Below are 12,778 nucleotides of genomic sequence, written 5' to 3'. Positions count from 1 at the left end.
GACACCATTTAAAAAAAGTTATGTTTTTTTCTGCAAAATGTTATATTATTGAAGGTTGGAAATGATCGAGTAGTTATGCTAATTGACAAAATGCAGCGTAGTTTATCTTATGTTTGTGCTATTTCCGTTACCTTTATAATATAGTTTAGGTATACAATTTTCTAGAGCTGGACGAACCTCAGTTCTCTGGTTTCGAACCGAGCCGAACCGAACCTCATACAGAAATAATTGTTTTGAATTAAAATGAACCGAAACCAGCATTTTGGTCTTAAACAGAATGGTGAGAAATAAAGGTTCTCCAGCCATATGTAAAATTAAAACATTATATAGCTTACTTAGCTTTATTAAAACATTGCAAATACATTTTATAAGTTAAGTTTATGCAATAAATAATGAAGGAAAGAAAACAATTTAGAGAAAATCATTTTGCATTTAATTATACACACACACACTTTTAATTCATGAAGAAGTTTCATCTAAATTAAAAAAAAAACTATCTTCCTTTTTCAGTGTACACTAACCTTCATTTAAAAAAATATAATATTGTAAAGATGACGAGCATTCAGCATAAGGCCACATAACATATTTTTTGTGGTTAACATAACCTAACATTTTTAATAAGTAAAACTTTTTAATAGGACATTAAAAAAAAGTCGAATGTGAATTAAGTTACCTATCTACGTTACAAAACCCGCTGACTGCAGTTGCTGTTTTCTTGGAAGAATGCTGCTCGTCAGAAGAAACTTTAGACATGTTTTGGGGTGGTTCTGGGTCATCTGGGTCGTCATTATCTTTTCTTCAATTGGAAAACTTAAACGACGTAAGCCTGCTAATCGCAAATCACCTCAAGAACAATAATATTGTAAACGTAACGTAAGAAGTGTGGTTATAGAAATTTGCGTCGGAAAAAAGAAAACACGAGAAATAATGATGGTTGCCGCGACTACGCTAGTCACCTTAGTACCCTACTGTAAAATTTACTGGACCAGTACTTTTAATACAGAAGATTAAATTAATATTTTCAGTACCTGCTAGTTATAACCAAAAAGGCCAAAGAAAATAAATACATCCCAGTAATTTAAAATACGTAATTTACGTAATCATTTCCTACCGCATTTGTCTTGTATTAACTTGATCACGTTAGTTTTGCCAAAATACGAGAGTTCTCGTACATGCGCTTTAGTTTAACGTATGGGGTACGCAATCTTTGGTGATTTTACAACACTTCTCGTACACGCACTATAGTTAAAGGTATAATATACAATAACTTTGGCATTTGTACGATAGTTTATATTACGTAGTACGAGAAATGCATACAAAATTCTCTAAAGTAAACAAAAAACAAAGCGCGCCTATATGAAAAAATGCTATGGGAGTTATGCGACGATTAATAAATTTTTATTTTATTTTGTCTGCGATTGAAACTGTTGAGGCGACGATAATGCGATAAAAGTCGGAATATTACAAGTAATGGAATTTTGTTGTGCTGTTTTGTGAATGGTCTCAAATGGGGGTTAGAAAATTAGAAAAACGTAATTTTTTTTAAACGAACGTTCGGTTTTACGAATATATTTTAAGAGGTTTCGAACCGAACCGAACGTAATGGTTCGGTTCGAAGTTTTCTAACTTCGCCCAGCACTACAATTTTCAATTACTACCTAAAACTCTTAAAAACCCACCTCGAATCCTACCTCGAATTCCACCTCGGATCCTACGAATCCTCGAATCCATAGGATTCGGTATATTCGACGAATCCAAGATTCGAAAATCCCATCCCTAATTATAAGCAAATACACTAGGACTAGACTAATACCGGACAGCAACAATATTTCTCAACATTTCTCCACAAAAATCTGAAATTTGTTTCCTTGTAGTTACAATATGTTTTTTGCATACTGTAGGTAATACTTACACCAGAATATTGCTTTATCTGGCCTTGAAAAACAATTTAAATTTTTAAGACCTTGTATTTAGAGAGCTTATTTGTAGGCCATTATGATAAATTCATTATTAGCTTTCATTTAATGTGAATTTACTATATTTTACAATTAATAAAAATAATATACATTCACATATGTATGTTTTATTAATATTTAACATTTTTCATTATTGTCTCTCTAACAATACTCCAGAACCACAATTTTATAGAATCAGTGTTAGAAATGAGATAGGCCTATTATCAGAATATCGGAATATCGGGTATCGGTTATTGGATCGGTAAATTTGGAAATATCGGAATCGGTATCGGTATCGGGTTTTTGGATATCGGGCCATCACTAATTAATATATATATATATATATATATATATATATATATATATATATATATATATATATATATTTATAAATATAATTTCTTTGGCAGTACCTTATCTTGTACTGCTGGTACTAGTGATAAAATGTAGTGTTATGTGAATTACATTATTGTATTGATATTTAATATCTAGTATTTAAGCATATTTAGTAATTTAAGTATTTTTGTGAAAATTGGTTAAGACTTTATAAATCACCAAGCAGAATGACGCTTTGTGCCATGATATATAAACTCAAATGCATCTCCCTATAGATTTTTGTATTAAAATCCATTTAAGGTACCGAAACATTTATTGACTTTGATGATACTGTTGGAATAACATGTTATTCCAAAATTCAAGATGATGATATTGTAGCAGAACTGATCAACTTGGGTCCATAAGCAATTGAATTCTGAATCCTTTGATACCATTGGAGTCATTCTAACTCCATTATCAAAATTGATCCAACACTAAACGTTATTTTTTTTTTGCTGTTCGTTCGAAAAAGGACGTAAGAAAAATTATGTTTACATTTTCCTGTATCATCATCAACAATATAATCTTTTGCTGTACATAGTACATATTAGCTATTCCATTGAAAATAGGTAGTTAGTATTTTTAATATTCATAATTAGTGATTCATGAGTTGTGATGCTGTAAATGGATACACACGCTCAGCGTGGTCTTGGCACTGTGACACGTGTGTTGTGATGCTTCAAGCGTGGTCCCGGCACCTCGTGGCAGCCGCATGCCTGTTGCAGAGGTGCAACGGAGAGCCGTTCGCGAACGCAGACGCGGCCTTCACGCTGGCGTACGCCATCATCATGCTGAACGTGGACCAGCACAACCACAACGTGAAGCGCCAGAACACGCCCATGACGGCGGAGGCCTTCAAGCGCAACCTCAAGAAGGTGAACGGGGGCGAGGACTTCGACCAGGAGATGTTGGTCGAGATCTACAACGCCATCAAGTGAGTGCCTCGCCACAGCCCTCCACACTCCACATTTCCCAGTCACACCAAACATACAGTATGTACAAATAAATGTCATGTTTAATTGTTCAGTGTCACTTTACTTAATCTGGCCACAAACAAGTCGTCTAGCCTCTGGGTAGCACAGTTGCTTCATGTCTCATCAGGCGTCTAGAGCAGCACTGTACCAACATCATCACTCACAATACATGATACAGTGGAAGCTCATTATTACGAGTACGGGATACTGCGAGACCTTCGTTGTTACGACAGTTTTGTAATGCACCGTCAGTTTGACTACGTAAATCATACTAAATTAAACCAGTCTAAGTGCCTCCTTGTTGGCCCTTTCGTAAGTACGAGTGATTTTAATGGCATCTTCAAAAAAGGAAAAACACCATCAGTTAAAACAATAACGTTCAGGCAGTAAACACAGACAGCTGCGTGGCTACGCCAGTTGGGTCCTTAGCAGGTACAAGCAAGGATCAGGGGAGGAAGGACTGGTGACAAACAACATGCGCTCTCTCTCTTTCCCTCCCTCTCATCTCTTGGCGGCGCCAGTTGCTTCCCCTCCTAAGTTGGTGGAGGGGTAAATCTAAAAATAGACCAGCCGACACCCTTCATTTCTTCCTTCGCTTCCTTTCCTCCGTGACCATGAATGGCGTCGGTCTTTGTATCAGGCCATTTCATTCGCGATTAAATAAAAAAAAACATTGTAGATACAAAAATTCCATACAGACACTTTCTATTCATAATTTAATTTGCTACAAATTTTATTCAATACGTTTTTCCCTGTATTGCACCATTTTCAAGTTACGGTGTGAAATTAAGACTATGGATGGTCCAGAATCTAACTTAATTATAATTTTTTATGTTCGGTTATTACGATTTCTCGTTACGAGAACCTGCTAAGGTGAAGTCCGGATGTGAAGTCCGGACGAAGGACGACACGTTGTGGGGTAGTAAACCCTTAGCAGGTTCGAATATTAGGTTAAGCGATGGTTATCGGAGGGGCCAGCAGCTGAGCCCAGAAGGAAGCGCTTGTGAAACAACTACCGGTGCTGTGATGGTTGCGGCAAGATGACGGAAGAGATCCAGCGGAACGTCACTCGTCTAGCCCGGAGAATGTTGAGACTTGACTGCTCGCCAACAGGGATGGTTTTCATGCGCAAACAAATCTCGAACAGGAGTTTGAATCAAGCCATGTTGTGAAAAGGAGTGTACGATGTTAACTGACCTAAGCATTTGGGATCATTAAATGACTGGTTCATTGCGCTTTTTTTTTCATTAACAGCAACACACAAAAATTACCAAAACCCAATGAGTCGACCATCGCTTGTGCAATAGTCAACCCGTAGGTTGACGCACTGCACGGGCAGCGTGAGGGTGTCGGTGGAGCTGAATGGGGGAACACGGTCACCGGTGTTGCACGGGGGTGGTCGCAGGTCGGAGGAGATCGTGATGCCGGCCGAGCAGACGGGCCTGGTGAAGGAGAACTACCTGTGGAAGGTGCTGCTGCGGCGAGGCAGCGGCAGGAGCGGGGTCTACATCCACGCCCCCAACGGCCTGTTCGACCACGACCTGTTCTCGCTCGTCTGGGGGCCCACCGTCGCTGCCCTCAGCTTCGTGTTCGACAAGAGCAACCAGGTGCCCGTCTACCAGAAGGCCATCTCTGGGTTCAGGTATGTCTGTACGTTTTACAAATTTCTTTTTTTTTTACTTAATGTAAGCTTTTGGACATACGCCATTGCTATGCACATGTATGTCTGTAGAAGAAAACTACAAAAAACACCAATGACAAAAACACAAATGAAGCAAAAAATTGCTCTTGTCAGGATATGAACACCACACAATACTCCACAATAGGAATATTGTTAACAAACAAAGAAAAACAAAAATGGACTAATAAAACGAAAAAACCCCCACAAATGATGACCGCACAAAAATACTAAACCCAAAAAATTCAGCACAACAGTTTCAAAGATTTTTTTTTTTACCATTCATATTTTTAAATTTGGTCTTCAGGTATGATGTTACACTCTGTGAGTGTTTGTTAATTAGTTTTATCATTACTCTTTTTTTAAGGGCTCTTACAATTGGTCACATTGCCTCTTTTGCTTTCACTATTTGGTCAATAAATTTTTTCCCACATATTTACTAACCTTTTTTCTAATTATAAAGTCACACAATTTTTCCCTGATGAGTTTAATTGCAGAAATTGTGAATTTCACAATATTTCAGTTAGTAACTATTTGAATACATAATTTGCAGACAAACAAAATAAAATAAAACTATTTTGGTAAATCCCCGAGAATTTCTCTTTAAAAAATTATGACTATACTGTTGTTATAGTACAAGGTTTTTTTTAGTGGTTTTTAACTGGTTGGTAAAAAAGTTTGTTTTTGAGGTTATTATTTATGTATTTATGTGCTTAAAATTAGGGCATATTAATTTTTTTTATGAATATAATTTTTTTTTGTGATAAACCTGAAACTTGTGATATCTTGTCATCTTAGTGAACATAGATTTTATTGTCATTTTTTTTTTGTTTTTCATATTGTAAAGCATTTATAAAGAGCACCAATACAATGAGTAATTTTTTAGTATGGTTATTTTTCTATTTACTGCGTACTTGTTTTGCCATGCTTAATCCTAAAATGTATGACTCTTTACGAAAAGTCTGAGATAAACAAAAATAATTTAGAGACAATTCATAACATTTTTCCAACTCATCTCCTACATTTTCATGCTCTGCAAAATTTTGTTTTGGGAATTTCCGGACGGGTCAAGAACAGAGGTGTTGGTGTTGTTTCCCTGAGCTGCTTCTAGCCGGTCGACATTGTGGCAGAGCACCCGACAATTAGGCTTTGGGTAAAATGCGGAGAATTAAAGGATCGTAAATATGTGGGCGGGGGGGGGGGGGTAATAGAGAGCATGGGCGTCGCAAGGATATCTTTTTTGGGGGGGCTGCAATTGATTTAGTTGTTGAGGAATATCCATCCCCTGGAAAAAAAAGTAGGGGTGGGCCGATGCCGATCACCGATCACCGATCACAATAATCGGCCGTGTTTAACACATCGGCATCGGTACCGATCTGAAAATTATTTACCAATCACCAAACTCCGATCATTACATACTACAATAGAACCTCGATGATACGTTCCCGTTTCATACATTTTCCCATGTCATACGCCGATTAATTTTGGTCCCACAAAAGCACTATATTTACAATGGTTTACTTTCCCGGAACATACACTTATAAAATCATTAATTTCCTTTTTCATACGTTTTTACGAAGCGGAAAAGGCCTAAAATTCACACATGTTTTTTATATTCCTCCTTATAAACTACGTTTTAATTTCCATTTATTTTGAAAAACGTTCATTGTTTACCTTTGCCAAAGTAAGAAAATAACTTTATCGCACCATAGATATGGATAGGATAAGGAAGACTGTGCACTTCGCTAGTAGCATCTATGGCCAGCATCAAGTGAGACTAGTGGCGCAAACTAGCAATGAAAATGGTGCACGCGCTTTACCAAGGCACGGATCTCATATTTTGTGCATTCATTAATCTTTGAACTGAATATACCTGTTTGTTATTGTTTTCTTACGATCGGATTGTTTTGTATTTTACGTTTCTCAAGTTAAAATTTTATTGAAAATTGTTCTGTTGCATACAGTTGTTTGTAAAATAAAACAAACAAACAAAAATTTCTTATTTTTTTTTACAATAGCCTAATTTTTTTTATTTTTTAATTTAGGCTTGGTGCTTTTAAATGCTGCAAGATCTGCACTGCATTATTTAGACAAAAACTTAATATTTATTTTGAAACTAACCCACAAAGAGTTGTCAAGTGTTTTGTGTGCATTGGTTAACAAAGTAAATCTTAAATATCAACACATGATATACTGTTTATTTTCAAAACAATTCATCAAGAATTACCATGTGTGTCACTGAATTTGTGTATTGCATATTGTGTTGCACTCTTAGTATTGCAGTAGTGTTTAGTTATTTATTTGGAAAATCTTTTGTAGATATTATAAAGCACTTATTTTCAAGACCTGTGAAAGGTGTCGTATGGGTACTTAGGTTTGTGGGGTGGGAAGGTCTAGAAATAGGAAATACTTAGCTTACATTATATTATTGTTCATTTTTAAAAACCAATGAACAAATTGTCTTGTCAGAAGTGTTAAATAAATGGTAAGTTACCGTAAGGTATCTTGTTCATTAATTTTTTTTTTAGATTTTTATTTTTAACATCAAAAAAGCAATATAATTCTTAATTTGTCTGATCGGCAATGATCGGCGCCGGTCATCGGCACAAATGATCGGTATCGGAATGATCGGCAAATTTAGTGATCGGCCCAGCCCTAAAAAAAAGCGGGGGAAAATTTGGGGTTTGAAGGTGCAAAAAGGTGGTTTTTAGGCATATTTCTTTCCTAAATATTCTAATTATAGTGGGTTGCAATATATAATTTATTTTTAAAAAAACATATTTTCAGAGAACAAATTTGTAAAAACACAGTGCTCACATTACCACGATTGGACTAAATGCACCATATGGGTTGTATCACAGAAATCATATTTTTAATATACTAACTTCGAAACTTAATATATTATTGGAGTGGACGAAATTGAAGACTTTACTTATTGGGGGGGACGTGGCCCCCGTCCCCCCCCGTCCCACCCCGGTTGCGACGCCCATGCAGAGAGAAGCAGCTCACACCCGTGATAGTTGACAGACAAAGAAGGCACCAGGGCCTTATTTCTTATACTTCAATAAGCTGAGCCGTGGATTATATGAAGACAGACCCGTGTGCGGGTAAACACGGCACTGTCGACCTCAGATGGTAGCTATGGCTCATGGAAGAGAAGCGTGCAGGAGAGCACGGCCGCTGACGGATGCCGGTGCGTGCGTGCGCAGGAAGTGCGCCATGATCTCGGGGCACTACGGCATGAGCAGCGACCTGGACAACCTGGTGATCTCGCTGTGCAAGTTCACAACGCTGCTGAGCGGCGCGGAGGGCGCGGAGGCCCTGACCGTGTCGCTGGGGGGCAACGCCAAGGCGCAGCTGGCGGCGCGCACCGTGTTCGGGCTGGCGCTGCGGCACGGCGACATCCTGCGCGACGGCTGGAGGAACGTGCTGGAGTGCGTGCTGGTGCTGTACCGCTGCAAGCTGCTGCCCAAGGCCCTCACCGAGGTACCGCACTTCATCTCAAGTCCTCTGTTTAGTTCAATTGCTTTACAAATTCACTGTGTACTTATTTTCTTGCCCATTATCTCTCCTTGTATACGTTACCTCTTTATCACATCTTATAAGGGAAAAGTGTTTATATACACACACACACACACACACACACACGCACACGCACGCATACAGACACACACAGACACACACACACACACACACAGAGACACACAGATATATTTATATAAAAATAAAAACCTCAGCTCATTCACTCCATGAGTCTACACTCTAGAGTCTACTATTGGGACTAGCTGCCTGTAACCTCTTTGGTGTAAAATACCAGATATGTATTTCTTACCAAAGAATATTTTCTACTCTTTTCCGACCACAGATTCGTGTAAAGCAATCCGTATGTGTGAAATTTCCTGACATGTATAGTTTATTTTCATTCTTATCTGTTGTATGGTCAGCAATACGAGCCTAAAATAAAGTAATCATTTTACACTGCACAAAGAGCCGCAACTCAGCCGGTGTAGTAATCAAGGACATTAAAAATGTCTGTTTAGCACACTGTTATGGTGAATATTGAGCGATGGTTTCACTCTTTTTCTCATGAATTACCTTTTTAATGAATTAGAACTACAAGGAAAAATTATAATCTTTGGTTTGTTACTTTTAAGATCACACAGTAAATTGTAAGTTGCTTTTTGTACCTGTACTTAGGTATTTGCAATTACTTAAATTAATTTTTACCTCTTTTTCACAACCTGTATTTTAGTAATTGAAAACTGGTTATTAAACGTATGTAGTAGTGACTTAACCTAGTATCTATATATGTGTAGATGGACTGAATATATTTTTTTAATTTTTTTGAGAAACCTTGCTGTATTTTTTGTTGTTGATAAATTTAACTTTGGCTTTAGTACATTTCCCTTTTGTTTTGTGATATTTTTGGTAATATTCGTAACCTGTAAATGTCATGTTATTATGAATTGCTAATATAAGTATGAAAGTATGTACATAGACTGTATGCTTACTTATACACTCTACAGAATTTAAGTATGGGTCTTAAGTATATAATTATTCTTTTTAGATATTCTTCAGACACTCATAATGAATAATTATGTGTATATCGCAGTATGATATGTTTAGGTCATATAATATCACAGTTCTCTGAAAAAAAAAAATTTTTTTTTTCATAAATTTCCCTTATTTTACACAATCCTGCATTTTACAACATTTTCAGACACCCCCTTCAATAGTGTAAAAAAAGGGGTGTTCTACTGTATTTCTATAAGTAAGCCAGAGCTAGCACTTTCTTATAACAATATATATTACTATAACAAATTTTATGGACAGTTATATGTACTTCATAAATATCACATGTCACTTTGAATGAACATACTATATTTTCCTTATTTATTTCAATATATCCCACCTGAGCTGCTATCCTGGTGCCAGTCTCTGCCCACCGACTCATGTGTCTTAGTCCGGGCAGGAGCCACTGCGATGGAGATTTTTATAATTAAATCCTCACATCAGTTACACCAACTTTCAACCTTAACGAAAAAAACTGTGACGTCACCAGCAGATGCTTCCCGCCACGGGGTATCCACAGAGCAACTACCGGTTGTGCTTCCTCGCAGCAACGTGCTATCCAAAGAGGAAACCGTGGAGCAAACACCTGTTGCTACCAGTTCTGTACTTCTCATTGAAGTGGCCAATAATAATGAGAACACCTTACAAATTACCTCAACAAACCTAACCTACAGCACCCAAACAATGGGACCTGCATGTTCAACAGCGACTCACAAATTTTCCTCTCAAGGATACAATGAAACAACAAATTTTAATATTTATTCATTCCTCGGGTAAAAAATTAGTACCTCATTTTGATGCGTGTTGTAGCATCCAAACTAGCCAATCTTTCTTGCTGACTTTAATTTTACATACTTTGAAACATCTCTATCTTAATGCGTTTTACCTCTACAAGATTTGTGTATTTTCTCTTAAAGTTGAAAAAAAAATTAGATTTTCCACCTTCATTTTTTTCCCATTACCCTTTCAATAGATGTATAAAATATAAACAGATGGCAATGCAGACAAAGAAAACTTATCAGGCAAGTGGCACAGCTAAATTAAAATGAAAAGAACCCCTTAAAATATTAAATATGCCCCAAAGAAATAAGGGAAAAAAAAAAAAACTTTAAGCTACCAAAAAAACAGAAATATTAACCTTTTGAAAAAAAATTTAATACCTAACTAATGCCGTCGAATATAAACAAGTTGAACAGCATTGCTCGCATAGTATAAAACTTTCATCCCAGCACCTTTGTGGCACGTGTACAGTTGTTCTAGGAGCATATTATTGCAATACCAGGGCATCACTAACCTACTGTGCAATCTACATGTGATCAGTTTGTGGCGCGTGGTGCAGTTGTGCAGAATGGCACGAGGTGACGTGGACTGGCGTGTGTGTGTGTCGGCAGGCGGAGGACTTCGTGGACATGAGCGGGAAGATCTCGCTGCAGCGGGAGGAGCTGCCCTCGCGGAAGGCGGAGCCCGGCCTGCTCAGCTCCTTGTACTCGTACATCGCGCTGGGGGCGGCAGGTGGGTGGGGGACCTGGTGGAGGGGGGATCAGGGGTCGGGACACGAGAGCTGACCGCGGGGGGTGTTGCAGAGCCGTCGGCCCAGAAGCTGGTCTCGCCGGAGGACCAGGAGAGGGTGCAGCAGGCGCGCCAGTGCGTGCGAGACTGTCACCTGGAGCACCTGGTCACAGAGTCCAAGTTCCTGCGCCTCGACTCCCTGCAGGAGCTGGTCAAGGTCAGGCCTTCGTTGTCTGTGTACGTAACTAACTGTTTTTCTCGTGTTTTTAGTGTTGTCTTCTTTCCATTTCTCAAATTTTTCTGTATTTAATCCTAGAAATGAAAATTTTGGTAATCCCTTAATATGTTAAAAGTTACGTTATATTGTGTTTGTGATTCCGACATGTGTGTATTTATCACATACGTATGGGGGTGCATTATTTGCCCTAAAAGCATTTGTCCTGGGTGGGTCTCTCACCCTCTTCGCCGGTGTCACACTTACCTTCGCTCTCGGAACTCTCAGAACTCTCGGAACTATTGTACCTTTTTGTACAATTCTACCTATTTGTAATTTTTACTATGTGTAAAATTGCTTATTACATATGTATATGTGACCCTTTGGTGTTATAAAGTCCTAAAATTGGTACACCAGGTATTTGTAAACACAGTTAATATCTTCGGAATTCTCAAAGTTTTGGAATTTGGTCAAAGTCTAAGAAAATTAGTCTTGGATTCAACTTTGATTTTTCATAGCTTCGTATACTTCTAAAATTTTCCTTTACCGCCTACAATGTTTTGGATGTACTTAAATATTTTTCATGACCTTACTTAAACATCTGTAATTTTCTTTTAATACAGCAAAGTTGTGTCTAAACTTGTGTGCCTATGGTATGCATCTGTTAACATAGCACAACGAAACAAGGACAGCAGGCATTAATAGCCTAAAATGGGTATTCAAAATGGAAGTAATTGCCAATTAAATTGTGCTCTGCACACTAAGGCTGAAACACACCATAACACTAGAATTTAGTAAAACAGTGAGCTTTTGTAAACTTAATTATTCTGCATTTAAACTCAAAAATCTTTTGTGCTAAAGCTGGCATGCTTGAACTTACAGGGCTGCAAAGTTTCTATGATCTGGTAACCGAAGTGGATTATGATGACTGGTGACAGCAATGCCTCACTGTCTTTAAGTATTCATCTAAAGCTTGGCATGCTGTCCGTGTGTGGTGCTTGAAGCGTGGTGTGCGTGTGGTTGCAGGCTCTGATGATAGCGTCCCAGGGGCCAGATGCCCACGCATCCTCTGGACTCGTGTACGATGAGGATGCAGCCATCTTCTTCCTGGAGCTACTGCTCAAGGTCATCATCCAGAATAAGTACGTGTTCCACTTCACTCCGTAAACGAACCCCGTCAACTTACGACTTACACCGACCACTGTGGTCATCTCGACTAGCAGTGGCCAGTGAGGACCAGCATAACTGGTCGTGGATACTAGTTCTTAAAAGCAAGTTTTATTTACAAAAAAATAGCTATTTTTATACAAGCAGTTGGCATTAATGTGCTTTCAGTCACATTCAATTCCCCACAATAGCTGCTGTCTGTTCACGATGCTTAGTATGCATGTTTGTGCTGTTCTTTATTAGCCACAGGTGAACACAGCACAAACATACTGTTTCTTGGAGAAGTTTTAACATTAGAGAGAGTACAATTACGTATCTGTCACCAGAATTTCCT

The 12,778-nt window shown here is 38.1% G+C and overlaps 1 protein-coding gene across 4 annotated transcripts in view; it reads left to right on the top strand.

Moving 5' to 3' along the window:
* The window catches only part of LOC134542646 (Golgi-specific brefeldin A-resistance guanine nucleotide exchange factor 1), a 135,270-nt gene that overhangs the window by 48,152 nt on the left and 74,340 nt on the right, over nucleotides 1-12,778 (top strand). For all 4 annotated transcript variants that reach the window (XM_063387052.1, XM_063387053.1, XM_063387054.1 and 1 more), the window contains exons 17-22: nucleotides 3,056-3,264; nucleotides 4,710-4,946; nucleotides 8,192-8,468; nucleotides 10,946-11,066; nucleotides 11,138-11,280; nucleotides 12,304-12,419. In XM_063387052.1, coding sequence (XP_063243122.1) covers nucleotides 3,056-3,264; nucleotides 4,710-4,946; nucleotides 8,192-8,468; nucleotides 10,946-11,066; nucleotides 11,138-11,280; nucleotides 12,304-12,419 — 1,103 coding nt within the window. The remainder of the gene's footprint in view (nucleotides 1-3,055; nucleotides 3,265-4,709; nucleotides 4,947-8,191; nucleotides 8,469-10,945; nucleotides 11,067-11,137; nucleotides 11,281-12,303; nucleotides 12,420-12,778) is intronic.

This window comes from Bacillus rossius, assembly GCF_032445375.1.
Source record: "Bacillus rossius redtenbacheri isolate Brsri chromosome 9 unlocalized genomic scaffold, Brsri_v3 Brsri_v3_scf9_1, whole genome shotgun sequence".
NCBI lineage: Eukaryota > Metazoa > Arthropoda > Insecta > Phasmatodea > Bacillidae > Bacillus > Bacillus rossius.
The sequence above is the reverse complement of the archived record's forward strand: the minus strand, read 5'-3'. Positions and strand labels throughout refer to the sequence as shown.